Below are 19,048 nucleotides of genomic sequence, written 5' to 3' on the forward strand. Positions count from 1 at the left end.
AGAAACTGAGGCACATGGAGGTTAAGTAGTTTGTTCAAGACTACACAATTAGTGGGCGATGGGGTTGGGACCCCACCCTAGGCAGGGGTTCCCAGAGGTTATGATCTTACTCCTTGCATGATTGTACCAATGGATGTAAAATATTTAGCATTTCAAGAAGACATAAATACCCTTGTTACTTTTAAATCAATGTGAATCAATGTACAAACCAAGCATTCAAAAGTGGACAAATATGGCCCAAGCTGCTACTCCTTCCCACAAACTCAACCCTAACGTTCTCACAAGAGCAGGGGAGGATGTATTTAAAACTTGAGATGTCTGTCTTTGGAAACAGAAGACAATGAATTCCCAGTTTGGAAGACGAAGAGAAGCCCAGAAATGGATTCTGTTCACATCACCTCAGAGCAGATGTAGATGAAGCCTCATTTCTCGTGCTCATTGTTTTTCCTCAACTCTTTGAACTTTGAGGCAAATACCATATGATTTCACTCATATGTAGAATTTAAGAAACAAAATAGATGAACATGGGGGAAGAGAAGGAAAAATAAAATAAGATAAAAACAGAGAGGGAGACAAACCGTAAGAGACCCTTCACTCTAGGAAACAAACGGAGGGTTGCTGGCAGGAAGGGTGGGGGGGGGATGGGGTAAGTGGGCAATGGGCATTAAGGAGGCCACTTGATGTAATGAGCACTGGGTGTTATATGCAGCTGATGAATCACTACACCTCTGAAACTAATAAGACTCTCTATGTTAACTAAATTGAATTTAAATTAAAAATTTTAAAAAGAGAGACGATAACAAAGATAACCATCCCCCACAGCTTCTGGGACTCAATAGCAGTTCAGTAAATATTGGCTAAATGGAAGCACACATTGAGAGAGAACTTGATGAGAACCGGAACGATGACCCAGCTGGCCTTCTCAGCACTTGCAGCACATTCTGTCTGTGAGACGTCATGAAGTTTGGCATTTTTATAAAGTTTTTTTGTGGCCCTTAGTGCTGTTCCATCCTTGTTGGGGTTCTGCCCCCCCAGTTTCTCCAAGGGTTATGTCTCCTTCACGTCAGAGTAGATGACATGGGAGTCCTGGAAGAGATGCACAGGTGAAGGAAGAAAAGGACTCGGGCTGGTGGGGGGCTACATGGGGAATGAACTCTCCAGGAGGCCAGCTCACCTTGTTCTCCAGAATGGTCCTTCTGGTGTTTGCTGTGGAGAAAAGAAAACACTTGGACTTCATCCTCAGACAGTGCTCCAGAGCACAGGATGTCAATGCTTAACGTGTGGTTTCCAGCTTCTCCTGTTCCTCTGTAAAATCCATGCCTTAATATTGTCCACTCTGCAGTCCTTTGAAGACCACCCAAGCTCTAAGCCTTCTGCCAACCCTTGTTAAACAAAACCTTTCCTCTCTTTGATACAATTTCTGCAGATCATTGACAATTCTGTCAGAGCTCCTTCTCCTGTTATCCCTTTATGTCCTTCAGATAAAACCGCAGGTGTTCATGCACTACGTAGAGGGAGATGGGACACAGAGATAAGGGAAGGGAGACCTGAATCACACTACCACTTGGGGGTGTGGAGGCTGCTTCCTTCTCCCTTCATTCCAGGTGGGCAGAGTGGAATTCAATCCCCCTCCTGCCCTTGGCAACACATCAACCCCTGGAGGGCCTGGAGGATACGCATGCAGTGGGCAGGACTGTGCCTTTTCAGTTTTGCTGGGCTGGTCCCAGGCAGGGAAGGAGAATGACAGGGTCATGGGCTCTCTGCAGGCTGCTTTGGTACAGCTGGAAGCAAGCCTGGCCGAGGACCCAGCTTCCGTGGTTCAGAGGAGCACAGCTGAGTGACCCTTTCCTGGGACACCTGCCAAGCGGCCAGCAGCCCCTGGCTTCAACAGAAGCAGCCAGGAGTACAGAGCAAAGGACATGGCTAAAGGCTGCAGCTTTAAGGGCAGTGGAGCAGTGACTTGAAGGACATGACTCTGCACTTCCAAAGAACTACTGACTCAATTCTCGGAAGACTACACATCAAAGCACAAGTCTCCAGATTAGGCTGATGTGTTCAGTGATCCCTTCCATCGTGTCTCCAGACTGCAGGCCCTTTCAAAGGAGCCTGGTCCTGACGCCCCTCAACTGGGACGATTCCTCCTGGACTTTACATACCGTACTTCAGATATTCTCACTCTTTCCTGATTTGTTTTATTCCTTTGCCGTATATCCCAGATTCTCGCTAATTGTCGGTTCTCAACTGACCATCTGTTTTTGTTTTGTTTTGTTTTGTAATTCAGTTCCTCCCTGAGAACCTGCCTGCAAATACCTCTTGCTCCCTCTTGGGTCCACAGGTTTCAGATCAAGGTCAGATGACGTAAGCATGCCTCAGTTGCGCGCATGGTGCCCCTTTCTTGGCGAGATGCATCTAACAAGAACAATTTTGTAGTTTCTCACCTGAGTCTTCTGGTGGGTGGATGCTCCAGACCTGGGAATAAACCACATCCACATCTACAGGGCCCACTGCGGGGAAAAGACATTGGTTCAAAGATGTCCATGGACAAGGGTTCAAACTTTATATGTGCCGTCCCAGACCCCTGCTTTGTGACTGTCCTCCCAACCCCAACATGAGGGTCATTTATTGATCGAGGGTCATTTACTGATTGAGATCGGGACTCGGGGCGTCAGGGCGTGCAGACCTCCTCATGTTTTTTACCTGCTTTCCTCTTCCCTCCCCGATGCAGCCCTGGAGCCCCTTCCAGCGGAAACTCACCATTGACATAGTCTGGCTGCAGCTCCTCTATGTCTGGGAGTGAGCTGGCGTGTGTGGACTCTTGAGGGTTTGCATTGGAAGCGTCTCTGAGAAAAAGCAAACGAACTACATGGTAGTCTCCAGGGCAAGGGCGAGAACACAGAGGAGGCAGGCTGGGGAGAATGTGGGAGAAGCCAGGCCGATGTGGCACTTGGCTCGGGTGATTTGATGGCTCTTAGTCTAGCCTCTCAAGGTGTGGTCTTTTAGGTGGGCAGCCAGAGACAGGCCACAGAATCGCAGAGTATTTTTTTAAAGGATGGCCACTCTGATCTGGCAAAAATGTTCTATTCCTCATCTTTAACTTTTTCAAAAGTTACAAACAAGAGAACTATATTGCCTCAGCTTTAATTTTTTCTCTCATAAGGTCTCCTGGAACTTCATCTGCTTCTTTTTCATCATTCTCTCTCTCTCCTTTGTATACTGTGTGTATCATATATCCTTCATAAGACAATACGTCCCCTCTGGAAATAAACTCCATTTTATGCATGTTTTCACACCTTTCAAAGTCTGACAAGAACTTACTCATACATTGTAAGTACGCCGTAAATAATCTTGAATATGTGAATTAGTAAAGTAATTTAGAAATCTTGACTCCCACACAGGACAGCACCTTGTCACATGGGCTACCACGAGACAGCACCCTGATCCACAAATGTAATGAACACAGACATGGCTGAGTGTCACGGAAAGATACCGTGTGACTTGGGCAAGCAGCAGGAGCATGATTCACGATGGAAAATCATGAAGGGAGGCGTTCTCTAGAGTTCCCATTCTGAATAGGAAAAGTTCTCACCTGGGTGCATGCGGGGCAGAGCGTCTTCCTGAAAAGCAGATGAAGGAACATTCGTTTTAGGGAAGACCTCTTTATCTCTTGAAACTTTCCCCTGACTTAACCACATGTGGTCCTGGTGGGTATAAGATTCACAGTAGGGATCCACTTGCATTGCATCCTAAGGACTCCTTGTTTTCTCCAGCACTGTTGGCTGGACAATCCCACTGGTCTAACATGCCACTCCCAATGGCGAACCCCACAGGCATGGGTCACTCTTTCTGGATTTTTTATTGCTCTTTCAATTATTGCAAAATATATGTTAACTGCTGATGACTTTTACTGGCCTCCTTGTTCAGGTGGAACATTCTCACTTTCTAAATGTTTTGATACTGCAACCCCCATTCTGAAGCATGGTCTAGGGATAGGGCTTGATGTTGACCTTCGTAAGACCCATTGGGACCTCCTTCTCACCCTCTAGCTTTACAGAGAGATGCAGAACGAGAAACACAGCAGAGCAGCTTGGACGTGTCAGCTGCGTCACCAGTGGTCAAGGAGCTCTTTCCTGGTCCTTCAACTCACAGCTCAGAGGACCAGTGCACATGGCTGGAGCAGAGACCACTACGAGGGACATAATCAGTCTCGAGAGTCATGTTGCATTTGGGGATGTGCTCATTTGTGCTTCTCACCGAGCATGAGCCTACTCAGAGCCCTTCTAGTTTAGAGACGGCTCAGCAATCATGGAAGATAGTAATATAGCCAGCTCTCCAGCTTGACCAGGGTTTTTGGATACAGTGTTAGAGAAGGAAGAACTACCTTATTTTCTTCAAGGAAAGGAAGAAGGATCTCAGGATTTTCTACCAAGCCAAAAGTCATTCCACCATAAGGCGAGGGATGGCATCTTCAAACAGTATGAAATCGGTATATGTGATTCTAACACCTCCTTCCTGAGTAAATTATTTTTGAAGTGGACTTTGGTCTACTTTCAAAGCACTTTTGAACAAAAACAAAACTTGATGATATCTTGGCTCCCAAAGGAAACTTCAAAAATATTCTAAAAAATGAATATGGTATAAACGATCTCTGATCTTAGTGTGACTGGAAATTCATAACAACTGTGAAGAAATCTGGATATATCTGTAACATATACATTTTAGGGAATTAAGTCTTAAGCTACTAAATACATATATAAATATATAAGACAAGGGAAAGCAAATCTTTTAAATGTCTAATTAAATGTCTAATTTGTTCTAAAGAGACTAACAAGAACAGAATGCAGTCACTTAACGAAGATAAAAGCAGAAATTTCAGAATTAGAAAGCAAATGGACAGATCAAATAGATCATTCTAGCAGCTTCACTTTTTAATCAAAAGGGGGGATATTCCTTTTCTACGCCACTCAAGAATGTGAAAGGAGAAGGCACGGAGGGTAAGTGCCGCCACGGGGAACCTAGAAGAACCGTAGGGCACCACTTCACTCAATTCTAAGTAAGCAAATTGGCGACCCTAGATAAAACAGACAATTTTCTAGGGAAATTCCCTAGAAGATAAGGAAACTGTGAGCAGAGTGTGGTGGTCGGTCAGGATGGAGCGTGTTCTGCTACACGAACAAACCAACCTCGGTTTGCAGGGGTTTATAGCAGCGAAGGTTTGTAAATTTCCCACTCATGCCGCAGACTTGTCAAAAATCTGCTGGGGGTTCAGTCACTCAGGGACGGAGTCCCTCAGGGGCCGAGGCTGCTGGAGGCCATACCATCTAGAGACACTGTTAACCTTACATGCATTTGCATGAGCACCAGCGCATGGGAAGGACAACGGGACATCAGCATCTCGCTGGTAGATGCTTCTGACAGGAAACAGTGCAAGCGGCTTCTGCCCCCATTTCACTGGCCACACCTTGCTTCAAGGAGACAGAGAAATGCAGCTGTCCATGTGCCCAGAGGTAAGGGAGGGCTGGGTGTTGGTGAGCACTAGCAGCACTTCTCACAAGATTAGTTACAAGAGCAGAGACGGCAACAGCTGTCAAAGACCTGTTACCCCAAAACCCACCAGGCACAGTTTCCACAGGGGAGCCCCACAAAATCTTGAGAAAACAGGTCATTATATTACCCCGTAAACTATTCCAGAACACATAAGACACACAAAAAGAAGGAAAATGTTGAGCTTCCTTTGTAACGGTGAGTACAAAACCCAGAAAAGATCACAATAACAACAAATCTGGCAAGTGTCAACATTACTATTAATGGGGAAAAAAAAAGCCCTTCAAAAGATTGCTAGTTATATCAAAACTGCATCGCTAAAATTGGATTTTTATGAAGAATGCAAAGATCAGTCAATATTAGGTATTCTGGTATAATATAAAATTAGTTGATTTAATACCTGAAAAAGAGAAATATATGATTATCATCACAGATACCAATGAAGTATTAGCAAAAATTAAAAGTAGTTTCTGAGAAATTGTCTTAATAAAATAAGAATGCTGGAAGTTAATTAAAAGAGGTATTTTAATTAAAAGAATTGGAACTTAATTAAAAGAGGTATGTACACTACATAACAGAGAAATACTAGAAAATTTCCCTCAAAAACAGGAACCCGACAAGCTTATCCACATAAGATACCAGAGGTCCTTGAGCATATAATTAGACATGAAAATATAATTTGCATAAAAATTGAAAAGGAGAAGATAAATTTTTTTTGCTTTGTAGAATGTTTCTATATTTGAAAGAATCAATAGTATATTGGTATATAGATGAAAAGTGAGAGAATTCATCAGTATGGATGAATGAGAAATCATTTTATGTTAACAAACCACCTCTCCATAGCTTCATATTTTTATCAATTAAAAACTATAACGAAAGAAAAAAAATCACAGTTCCTTAGTCTTGAATGGTCTATTTAAAAAATATAGCTTCCATTGGACTTGAAAAAACTGAATTACATTTGCACTATCTGATGAGTTTCCAAAATTTCTTTCATCCCATGGTAGCTGATGGGTCTAAGGAAGCATTTTGCAAGTTTAAAGTTTATCTTGCATTTCTGTTGTGCCCCATGCTTGTCCTGTATCTTAGAGATTAATAGATGACACTCACTGAAGAGGGGAGATGGGGGAAACCAGGAAACAAGCAGGAGGAGGATCGTTAAGGTCATGAGTTTCTACAGGCAGGGTTGAGGCTTTGTGCCCAGGCCAGTGTGGACCCAGTCTTAGTTCTGCCTTCTAGTGGCTGTGTGAACAAGGCTGCCCACTTAACTTCCCCAAGATTGTTAAACCTGGACCATAATACACACTTAAAAATCATTTCTTATAATTACAGATAATATGTGTAAGCCTGCCATACCCAACAGAGGCAATAATTGGTCATAGACAACATGTCTTGGCTAGCAGAATACTAGTAGGAGTCAGAATGGGATGTCACTTAGAGGAGTCCTCAAAATTCCTGGTCCTACAAATAGAGCAGAGATGCAGTTATGAGGAAAACACAGCAGCTTTGTGGGAGTGTTGGTTAGTAAAGCTGGTGTTTTGATGCTTCCAGACAGAAGAAGAAATTGAACAGACCTTTCTTCTGAGAACTGGAAATATCGGACAAAATACTGGTGGAAGTCTATTTATAGTGTTGAAGAGGTGATAAGATAGAGAAGAACTATGAGGCTCTGGGAAGGAGGGCTAGCTCTGGAACCGCTGGTCCTGTGGGGGATTTATCAAGGCCAGACAGGGCAGCCTAGGGCTGGAGCTTCAGGATGTCTGGTGGGGTGGGGAGGCACGGACTGGAATGTGTAGAGGTTTGTGTGGAAATTTAAAAAATATGCAAATTCTTTAACACCGAGACCTCCATTTGGGGGTGGGGACTGGGCTCCTTCTCCTTGCATCGGACAAGTTTCTCAGGGACCCAGTGAAACCAAGTCATCTGAAATTAGTTGGAAAAACACGTTGCACATTCACTATCACACCTACTTTTGAAAGGGAAGCCAGCATGTAACATGTTTGACTGCCCTGCAGCATCATGCTGCAAAGGGTCCAGGCCACACTGAGAGGTTGTGCCTGTGTTCTAGCTGAGAGTCTCAGTCGAGGTCCCACCCTCCAGCCATCGCCAGCCACAACGTGTGCATGAAGATGTCCCATGTGACCCATATGAGACATCCAAGAATTGAAAGAGGAGTCACTGCTCTTGCCATGGGTAACTAATAAGAAATCAATAAATATTCAAGATCTATCCAAGACCTAGAAAGAACTTCTCAAACTCAACACCCCAAAAACAAATAATCAAGTGAAGAAAAGGGCAGAAGACAGGAACAGACACTTCTACAAAGAAGACATACAAATGGCTAACAGACACTTGAAAAAATGTTCATTGTCATTAGCCATTAGGGAAATTCAAATCAAAACCACACTGAGGTACCTCCTTATACCAGTTAGAATTTCAAAAATTGACAGGGCAAGAAACAGCAAATGTTGGAGAAGTTGTGGAGAAAGGGGAATCTTCTTACACTATAGGTAGGAATGCAGGTTGGTAAAACCACTTTGGAAAACAGTAGGGAGTTTCCTCAAAAAATTAACAATAGAGCTACCCTACAAACCGCCAATTGCACTACTGGGTATTTATCCCAAAGATACAGATGTATGAAAAGAAGGTCCATCTGTACCCCAGTGTTCATAGCAGCAATGGCCATAATAACCAAACTGTGGAAAGAGTTTGTGGAAAGAGTTGTCGAAGGTGCCCTTCGACAAATGAGTGGATAAGGAAAATATGGTCCATATACTCAATGGAGTATTAATCAGCCATCAGAAAGGATGAATACCCAACATTTGCATCGACATGGAAGGGACTGGAAGAGACTATGCTGAGTGAAATAAGTCAAGCAGAGAAAATCAATTACCATATGGTCTCACTTACTTTTGGAGCATAAGGAATAACATGGAGGACAGTAGGAGAAGGAAAGGAAAAGTGAATTGGGGGAAATTGGAGGGGGAGACAAACCATGAGAGACTGTGGATTCTAGAAACAAACTGAGGGTTTTAGAGGGGTGAGTGTGGGGGATAGGTGAGCCCAGTGATGGGTATCAAGGAGGGCATGTATCGCAGGGAGCACTGGGTGTTATATGCAAACAACGAATCATGGAACACTGCATCAAAAGTTAATGATGTACTGTATGGTGACATAACATAAGAAAATAAATAAAGGAGAAAAGTGTACCAAATTGTTTTCCTTTCTTTAAATCCAGTTACTTATGTTTTACTCCACTGCACATAAACTGATAATGTCTATTGAAGATTATTAAATGATTTAACAATTGGACATTTTTATTTAAAAGGCAAGCATGAAGGACTGTGTTAATGGTTTTAATCTCCACACAGGGGAACATGACGTATTCTAAAATGAGTAATATGGCAGCATTGCCCACTGCATGAAACCTTAGAAAGTCATGAAGTGTAAAAATAATTCATCAGATTTGGGGAGGTTTTCTTTCTTCCTTTTTTCAAATCCAATCTGTCTCAGTAATGGAAAAGTTCACAACAATGAAAGACAATCAAAACAGATGGTAGATAACCAACCTGCGATCTTGTGGGACCAGTAATAACAGAGCAGAGCAGCAGCTAGAAAACCGAGGCCACCACACAGCGTCCTGAGAACTCTGGCTGTGACATGGTCTCTTCTGCAGCCACTGGTCCCTGCAGGAAGACACAGTGCGTCAGGCTTAGAGGGTCAAGTCTTGCATCCTGGAATCCTTGTGCAGTACTGTGCAGGAATGGTTAATACAATTTCACACGTTATCTGAGCATGATGTGTACTTTCCCGGTTGCTGTGGAGAGAAGAGAAGCAGCCAGGCCTGAGATCACCTTCTCCAAACTCCCACACACAGTACACATCACTTGGACCTCCGCCTACCTTCCAAAAGCCCGATATGGTACCCGTGCCGACGACTGGGGCAGAGCCATTGTTCATAACACTCCTGTGTCCAGGGACCATCAACCCACCTGTGACATTGAGTGGCACCACCTCGCTGCGCTGGGCCCCCAGGCCGTTGTCGGCCTCACAGGAGTAGTTTCCAGAATGTTCCGTTGTCAGAGAGAGGTTGAAGGATGCTCCTCCTCCAGAGGGGGCCGAAATGTTCCCCAGGGTGACATTCTCATGGTAAAACCGGTACAGGATCGGGGGAGAGCCCCTCTGGGCCTCACAGTGAAGCTCCACCATGCTCCCCACCACGGCCTGAGGCCCCAGCTCCCTGAGGGTGAGGACGGGGCGGGACGCTGGACCTGAGGGAGACAAGGGGCCGGTGGAGAGGATTTGTGAGGCCATAGCAGACACACAGACCCCCCAGACTAGGACCTCAGTGACGGGCCTGGCCCCTTGGTCATTGCGTGTCTCCAAGATTCTTAACAACGTCTTGAGTATTTGGGGGAATGTCAAGTCTGGGCTACTGCCTAAAGACACGGTCCCTTGTCATTATCAGCTTGTGTTTTTCTAATGCCAATCCAGTCCCCTTTATGTTCTCTTGCATGGAAAGAAGGATGTCTGCTGTCTAACTTGCAGGGGTGACCCACCCTCCAGTTGCCGCTGACCCCTGGCATGTGACTCCTGGTACCGCGGCCTTGGCTCTGGGGTTTCTGTCTGGGCGGACTCAGAGTGCAACTCACTTCTCACTCGGACGCTCAGCAGCTGGCTTTGGATGGGGTCATGGCCGTTGTCAGCTCTGCAGTAGTAGCGGCCGGCATCGCCCTCCTGCACAGCTGGGACCTCCAGCTCCGCTGACAGGGAACGCTGGGTCTTCCTTCCCACACTGGTTCTTGTGGCCTCTCTGTGCCAGGAGAACGTGATGTTTCCTGTGCCTTTGGCCACAGAGCAGAGGAGGACCAGGTTCCCTCCTTCGATCACCGGACCCCTGGGGGCCCAGATCTCTAAGGTTACGTTAGAGACGGGCACTCCTAGACAGACGAAGATGACGGGTGAGGAGCTGGACTTGGGAGGACTCTGGAACCAGGCTGGGCCTTTCTTCACGCTAATGCTTGAAGTGGGAGTAAGGGCGGGGCTCATGTGACCCATTGTAAGTGCACGAAGGGAGTCCACAGTGATGACTCTTGAAGAATATGAGTGTTTACATTGCATGTCCCACCCCCCCCCCTCCTGCCTAATATCATGGGATCACTAACGAATGTGTGATGGGTCATCTGCTCCAAGGACAGGAGAACATTTCTGGGGGGAGGAGTCGCTGTGCCAAGTGGGGCCTTCTGCACGGAGTGAAGGCGTCTCTGGTAGCATCAGTCCTACCTCAGGAAAGGCACCGTTCCCACTAACAACATCAATGACAATTTCTGCATTACTCTCAGTTTCAAGGGTCCACACGAATTACAACCCCTCCTCTGGCCACTTGGTTCACATAGATTTCTGCTTTTGTCCGATGCTTCATGTGTCCCCGACTCTGGAGCACTGTGGTGCCTTCTAACAAACCAACTTGTGTTGCAAGCTAGTGGCCGGGTGGGGGTGGGGTGGGAGGGATGTGCAGAGCCCCTGGGGAGCCGGTGCCTTGCTGGGTGAAGTCCCAGCTCACTCCTAAACACCACCACGGCAGGAAGGGATCAGTGTAGCTATGGCTGATGGATATGGCTTCAATAAAGAAGAGAAAGGTTATAAGGAGTGTTTAAAACAGAAGGAAAAAAAAGCTGCAAATGCAGTATTGGTGCCCATAGACAGTACGCCAAGACTTAATCACAGTTTCAGCCCATCCTGGGAACACGACCTCCTAAAAGTCAGTCTGCAATTTCCTGATCTGCACTAAAGAGGTCATCTGTGACCAAAAAACAACAACAACAACAACAACAACAACAAAACCTGGCAGTTTCCTCCTCCCCCAAAGATGTCCTGGCCTGAGGAAATCCTCTCTTTTATTTTGCTAAGAACCCCTTCCCCCACCTCAAGCCTATAAGTACTTGCATTTCCTACAACCCCCCTGAGCACCTCTCTGCCGGCTGGGATCCTGCTGACTCACAAACGCCCAACAAGGTCAATCCGGTCTCCACTTTCACTCCACAGGGTTCTGGTTTTAACAGGAGCTTGTCCATTTGCTATTTTTATGAAACGCCCATTCTCTAGCTCACATCCCACTTTCCACAAGGACAGGAATTGCAAAAGAACCCAAAAGACGAGGGTCCAGGAGTGAAGCTGCCTGACTCCCCACGCTGAGACCCACGGGTACTTACTCTGCACGTGAATCTGGGATTGGAGGCTCTGTTTTCTGACCATGAGAGTTGCTGTCTCCGCCTGGCACCAGTAGGACCCTGAGTCCTCCGTCCACACGGCGGGGACCCGGAGCTCTGGGGAGCTGCTCCAGCCGGACCCCAGGGCTTTGCCGTCTCTGAAGAAGCAAAATCGGAGCTGAACGTTTGACCTCTGTGGAGAAGGCCGGGTCTCACAGGTCAGGGTCACGGGGCTCCCCTCAGTGGGCCAGTAGGAGCTGACGGTGAGCACCGGGCGTGGAAACAGCTCTGGAGAGAAGGATCACAAGCGTCCTGAGCAGGAAGTTGGGTGCTCAAAAGCAACCCCAGCCGACATGACCTTCAGACCAGACAATGACCTTCAGACCAGACAGGTTGCCTCACCCGCTCCCTCCTGCGGTCTAACCGCGGGACTCTGGTTCACATCTGCTGTGGGGGCAGGTGTCCCCTCCAGGGACCCGCCCACTCTGCTCTGGTCTCATCCAGCCCGGCTCCCACAGGAGGGAAGCTTTTACCTAGTACTTCAATCCCGACGCTTCTTGAAGAGTCTGATTTCGAACGGAAGTATGTTTTGACGGTAGCAGAACAGGAATACTGGCCACTGTCACTCAGTGCTGCACGTGGGATAGAAACGCTGGAGACTTTGTCTGGAAACTGTAACTGTTTTCCATCCTTGTAATACACCACGGTCTGGATTGTCCACCAGTCCTTTTTCTTCTGGCACATCAGATCTATGCTGTCTCCTTCAAAGACGACGGAGGGAGCCTCGAGGGTCAGCCAGTCTGCAAGAGAGGGTGTGAGGGGGCTGGATTTGCCGTTTCTGCTGGGGCCAGATGCCTGACCTCTTCCTGTGCTCTTGGACAACGCGGTTCCTTCCCTTCAGGCGGGATGGACGTTCCAACCCCCGCCTTACCTACTTGGGGCCACCACGTCCTCGTTTTTTCTGTGGGGTATCTGAGTCAGCATGAGCTGCTGTAACAAAACACCGTAAGCCAGGTATCTTATTCACAACAGACATTTATTTCTCAGGGTTCTGGAGGCTGAAAGTCTAAGATCGAGGTGCGGGCACGGTCAGGTTCTGGTGAGGCCGCTCTTCCGGGCTGAAGACGGCAGGCGTCTTGTGTGTTTTCACTTTCTAGCTCTCTGGCCTCGTTTTCTAAGGGCTCTACTCTCATCCTGAGGATGCCACCTCCATGACCTTATACTTACCAAGGGCCCCACCCCCAGCTACCATCCTCCTGGGATTAGGGTTTCAACACAGGAGTCTGAGTCTGGGGGTGACGACACAAATGTCAAAGTAAACCTAATTTTTCACAGAGATATGAGAGCGAAGTTCCTCCCGGTTAGCCCTCTCTACTGGGGATCTCACACGGGGGACCTCGGTCCTCAGGGGACACGCTGCTTTCCTACCTCCTCAGCTCTGATCCAGCCTTTGAAGGCACCACACTGTGCTCTAAGTTCGTGGTCTCCGTCTTCTTCTTGTCTGGCCAGAGGAAACCACCAAGGGGGCCTGGGTATCTGGTTACTGGAATAAGACCCCATACCTCAAACCTCAGGACTTCCCACCTGACTAGTTTCCAAACACATCCCCACCCAGTCCATGAGTAATTAGTGGAAGGGAGCTTTCATTCAAAGTTCAGGTCTTAGGGGACTGACCGTAGTGAAAAGAGTCATTGCCGAAAGTAAGCGTCCTCCCCTGGGACTGCCTGTCTCCGACCCTGCCTTGTGACTGTGTATTTACGGTACCAGACCACCTTCTGTGTCTGGGACATTTGCATTACCTTTCAGGGCTGCAGTTGAGGATTTTGACCTTGAGGTGAAGAACTAAGTTATACCCCAAACAAAAATCTCCTGCCCCCGTTCACTGGCGGCATGGCGGCCAGAAGCTGGATGTGTACTGTAGGGAAGCGGAGGTCAGCCGTATAAAGGAGGGAGTGCCTCATAAAATACCCCTGCAGACCCAGACCAACGTGCCACAGGACGCTCGTGAAATTTAGAATCATAATTTCTGGAAAACATGCTACTGACGGTTCCAGGAGGAGAACCAGATTTGCCTGTTGGACATGAGGAGAACCTTCTGGGTTATCAAAAATGAAACTGGAAAGGCGGAAAAGGGGGGTTGCGGCTTATTTGAGATTGCGCTCTCCTTCACTGATGGAGACTGGATCCCCTGGGGACTTGGCTGTGGAACGTACAATCAAGCTGATGTTTAAACCACTAGGACAGACTTCCTCCAGAACCTGGGAAAATGTCCAGGGAGAAAGCTATCAGGGAAGGGGACAGACGTTCTGTGTCATGGTTAGAGAGGCCATGGAAAAGGTGCATGATGGACAAGCTCATGGGCCCGGGGCCGCAGCTGACTACGGGAGCCTGTGGTCGGTTGCTGAGGACCTTTCATGGCCCAGCATGCATGCAACAGAGGAGTCCTGCTGCTGAACGGGCTCCGGGCCAGAGCTGCTGCAGCGGCCCCTGGCACCCCATCCCATTCCTCTCTTGCCATGAAAGGTGAGGTGAGGGTCTGCTCTCCCAAGACAGTGCCTTGGAGCCCTAAGAACCCTGTGCCCTTGGCGGCTGGTATTGGTGAGGCCCGGGAACAAACCTCCCTCACTCTAGCTTCAGGCCAGTCTCTCTACGTATAGAATAAAGTCTTGTTTCTACGCTTCCTTTGGTGAGCACAGCTGAAATCAAGAAAAGCAAGGTGAGATTAGCTGTAGGCACACAGCGCTAGGAAGGTAGCGTGGGTACGATGGCACGCAGAGTTCAGTGATGCCACGGAGCCAGGGCCAGCGGACCACAGCCTGGGAGACCCTCGCCTGCCTGTCTCAGGACAGAAAGTGTGCCCCGCCTGCAGCGTGGCCCCAGCAGCTCTCCCGCAGCAAGGGCAGCCCAGCACGTGCAGCAGGTGCTGCAGAGATGCTCTCTGACTCTCGCAGGGCAACGCACTGAATCCCCCCCCCCCGCCACCCCCCGGGGCCGGAGCAACGATGACCCACCGCCATCGCCACCGCACACAGGCTCTTGGCCGTGTGTCTTAGAGAACAGCTGTTCTCAAAACTGTGAAGACGTTCAGTCCGACCTCATGGAGGAGATATGTTCCCAGGGCCTGGAGAATCGTCCTCCCCCAAGGGCCCGGGGGCCGGCTGTCTGGCCTACAATCCCTCTTCCAGATGCCACAACCCCTACAGCTGGGGCGGTGACCAGGCGGTGGACTCTACCTGGGCGGGCCGGGCAGGCCGTCCTCACCCATCCAAGGGGGCCCATCTTGAGGCGGGTTGGACCAGAGGAGCTGCGACACCAGGACATCTTCACAGCCTGTACTCGTCCCTCTCTGAAGGACCTCACGGGAACCAGGCGGTGGAGAGACCAGACCCCAGAACAACAAGGACGTAGGTGACTCACCTGCCTCTTCACTGAGAGGAGCTGTGAGGGAATCAAAAATCTGAGGTTAGCCCAGAGCGTTTGCCCTTATAATTTAGACATTTCTATTACTCTGCTAAACTGCTCCCCAACGCCCCATCACCCCCTGTTCTGTTCCTCTACTCCATCATCACCAACAACACGATCTCCCTCAAGCACCAGCTGGCCCTCACTCTTGTTACAGTCACAAGGCAGGTGATTCCAAAGGCAGAACCAGGGGCGCGCCCATGGACGGAGCCAGATGTTCCGTGATTCTCTCATCTCCTCATCCTTTCCCTCTCCCCACCAACCTCCTGCACACCCGGGCATCCACCATCATATCCCACATCACCAAGGGTTCATCAGGAAACACCCAGGCAGAGTTTGAAGTGCAAACCTTGACAGCTGGGGTTTTTTCTTGGCCCGGTTTTGTGCATGACTTAAACTTTGATGCCGAGGCATCCACAGAAGACTGTGACCCCAGCACACTGAAACCACCAGACCAGACAGAGAGCGGGGCCACCTCCTCTGCTCTGAGGCTGAGGTTTCTTCATTTTGGAGATCTTGGTGGATTTCCATAACTGACCATGTGGACCACTTGGTTTATTCTCTTCTCAAGCTTTCAATTCCCACTCATTTGTTTTAATTCACTAGCAAAGAGTGAGCCCGTGAAGGTGTGGGTCCCCAGTCTCCACCCCAATAAGAGCAGAACCCCAGACCCCTGTGTTTCTCTCCCCACGACCTTGCTGTGTGATCCTGGAGGTGCTGTGTAGTTTCAAGGCTCTGTTAGTAATAAACCTTTAGGTCTCTGAAGTTTCCTGACGGTTAATACTGATGGATGTCTTGCAGTCCTGATAAGACCCACGAGGGCACGTTCTGGCACAACCTTGCTTATTGATGGCCTGAGACCAGCACAGCAGTTTTGGAAGCTGAACCTGCCTCGAACGGACTCCTTTTCTCTGGTTATATTTTATGTGAGAGTCCTTTTACTAATTAACAAATGTTGGCTGGTCTCCTGAATGTAGAGAAAGGAACCTTGTTTCCCTACAGCAGCTCCCCTGTCCTGGTAGCCCAAGGCTCAACAGAGGAGCCTGAGCGAAGGATGTCCATGCATCTCTGAACCCCATCTTGGAGATAACTGTCTAAATAGTTCTCACAGAGAAGTAGCAAATGTTGAAATTATTAAAACTGTATTTATGAGAACATATTACTCTATGAATTATCTAAGATATCAAAGCAGGAGCTTATAACCCAGGGACAACCGAGGTAGTTGACCTTGACCATTAAGGACAAGGATGCGCTGCAGTCTGACTTGCCCAGAGCTCACTGCTGTGCCTCAGACTCTGCTCCCTGAGCTTGAAGCAGACACCCGAGCATTCCTACTGGTCCTGGGCTCTGACACACCCTCAGGACTTTCCGGAGCTGGAGACTTCCAACTGCTGCCACCTCCGTCCTAATTCAATTATCAGACTCACCAAAGATGACCAGCAATGACCACAGAAGCATGAGGACTTGGTTCAGCTCTCAAAGAAGAGATGTTCCTTCAGCCACCGGCCGGGGTCTGTGTGCAGGGAATGGAAACTGCTTTTCAAAGTAAGTTTTGTACAATTAGAGAAAAAAAAAAAGGAAGTGGAAGGGCTTGTCAATGTCCGGCCACGATCTCCTTTCCTATAGGTGCTGTGAGAATGATGATGGTCCTCTAGGTGCCAGAGCACCGCCTTCTCTCGACGCTGAAGATGGTTAACACACACACTGTTCATGAGTTGGACGCAGTTCTAGGTGCCTCACACTCACGGGGTCATTCGATGCCCCGAGCAAGCTTCTGGAGTCCGCACCATCCCCTTACACAGCTGGGGAAACAGGCAGCAGGGAAGGCAAGTAATGGACCAAGATCATCATGGTCCGTTTCCAGTGGGGACAACCAAGAGCCAAACTCAGGCAGCCCCATTCCGCAGTCTGACCCTCAAACGCTGTCGGATCTTACTGTGATATATAATGCTTCTCAGTGTTCGTCAGGAGAGCAGGACCAGAGGTGCAACCCCCAGGCTTCCTGGGTGATCTTTTCTTCAGTCCATAGCTTGCCTTCTAGAACACGATGTCGCTACGATTCATAGCAAGTGCTCTGTATCGTTGGAAACGTTGCCCTCTTGCGTAGTTCCAATCCACGCTGCTTTTGACGGCAGTCTGCCCCCAGCGCGGCCACGCCCTCCAGAGCACACATCCCCAGATCCTGTTATCTCTCCCGTTCCGATTAGATGTGGTTCCTGTAAGTGTTCTGGGCCCCAGTCCACTCAGGGGCAGGCTGAACAGGCAGATACATGTCTCTTTGTGGACCTGACAGAGCACGAAACTGTAAATCATAAAATCGCTGGCATTTGTAACCTGGGGACTGACTGGCAGTGAACTGAATCATAGGCTTGGTGTCTTCTGTTCAGGTGAGGACTTAGCATCGTCACTCCCTACAGACATGGCTTTCCTTCGGGAAATGCCGACGTATATATGTGATGTCATACGTCGTATCATCAACGCCTTGCTTAGAGTGCTGTAAAAAGAAAGTGCGAAAAATACCCCAAAAAGCAGGTTAAAAAATAAATTATGTGTCAAACAGTGTACTATCAAGCAGCCATTAAAATGATTCTGTAGAATATTTAATAGCAATGGAAGTTGTTCACGATATACTGTTAAGGAAAAAGGGGCTGTTCAAAGCAATTTATCTGCCACACACCATCTTCCCCAAAACTGACCAATTAAAGAAAAATGTGTGGGACAATAAACACCAATGTGTTAGTGTGATTATATCTGACTAATGTAATTTTTTAAAAAGATTTTATTTATTTACTTGACAGAGAGAGAGAAAGCGAGAGCAAGAGAGGGAACACAAGCAGGGGGAGTGGGAGAGGCAGAAGCAGACTCCTTGCTGAGCAGGGAGCCCAAAATGGGGCTCGATCCCAGGACCCTGGGATCATGACCTGAGTCGAAGGCAGAGGCTTTAACCGACTGAGCCATCCAGGCGCCCCCTGACTAATGTAATTAAAGGTGATTTTTATTTTCCTCATTTTTCTTATCAGTGTGTTCTAGTATTCTTATAATAAACACATGCTATTTATGTATTTCTAAAGGATTCATAAAAAACAAGACCTGGCTTTTTCTAAGCCTCTCTCTCCTCAAAGTGTACCAAGCGATGCTACTCTACCTTTCTGCACAGGCGAGTGATCTATTTGTGTTTGGAAGAGGGTGAGTGTTTCTCTCCCTGGGACCAGAGCTGCCCACTGAGCTTCTCTCCAAGCCCTTGACTCTGGAAGGGCTTCTAGGTGGCCCGTGGCTCCTCCTCCTCCTCCCCAGTCACGATGGCACAGGATTCTGATGGAGGGCAGTGAGTCTAGGGAGAAAATACAGAAAAAGGCATAAGCAAAGTGTGGACGGGGAGCTGGTAGTAGGTGTTGGTTTTTCATAGATACCTGAGCTGATTTTTCAAACTACTTGTGGTTTCATCCTGTCCTGTACGGACATGTGGCTCTTGAGTTGAGAATTAGCTTTTTCCCACGGCAATACCAAATGGTGGGAGGTGTGGTTTGTGTGAGAGTGAGTGCTGCAGGGGAAGAGAAATGAGTGGCCACAGGGTGGGTAGGTGGGCCACTGGGGTGGCAGCGAGTCCTTGAGGTGACCAGCATGCTCCATCTGGATGCTGGTCACACTTGACTGATGGCAGACATTCACACGTGGACGGACACCACTTGCAGGCCCACAAACGCGGATGCAAAGTAGGGGCCACGGCCAGAGACCAGAAGCTCAGCGGTTCATTGGAGGACAAAGTCACTTATGTTCAAGGTTACAGTGGTGGAAGTGAAACTGTAGGGCGGGGTGCACTGGCCAAAGTGAGAGAC

The 19,048-nt window shown here is 48.2% G+C and overlaps 1 protein-coding gene across 1 annotated transcript; it reads right to left on the bottom strand.

Moving 5' to 3' along the window:
• Positions 1-1,047: 1,047 nt before the first annotated feature.
• On the bottom strand, positions 1,048-14,767 carry LOC308355581 (Fc receptor-like protein 2; the record flags this gene model as incomplete). Its single annotated transcript, XM_080823899.1, has 11 exons — positions 1,048-1,086; positions 1,175-1,206; positions 2,439-2,504; positions 2,755-2,871; positions 9,111-9,227; positions 9,534-9,812; positions 10,194-10,481; positions 11,754-12,038; positions 12,284-12,550; positions 12,686-12,740; positions 14,762-14,767. 11 exons carry the CDS (start codon positions 14,765-14,767, stop codon positions 1,048-1,050), a joined length of 1,551 nt encoding a protein of 516 aa, XP_080680025.1.
• Positions 14,768-19,048: the final 4,281 nt, after the last annotated feature.

Source organism: Martes martes (genome assembly GCF_963455335.1).
Source record: "Martes martes genome assembly, chromosome: 15".
Classification (NCBI taxonomy): Eukaryota; Metazoa; Chordata; class Mammalia; order Carnivora; family Mustelidae; genus Martes; species Martes martes.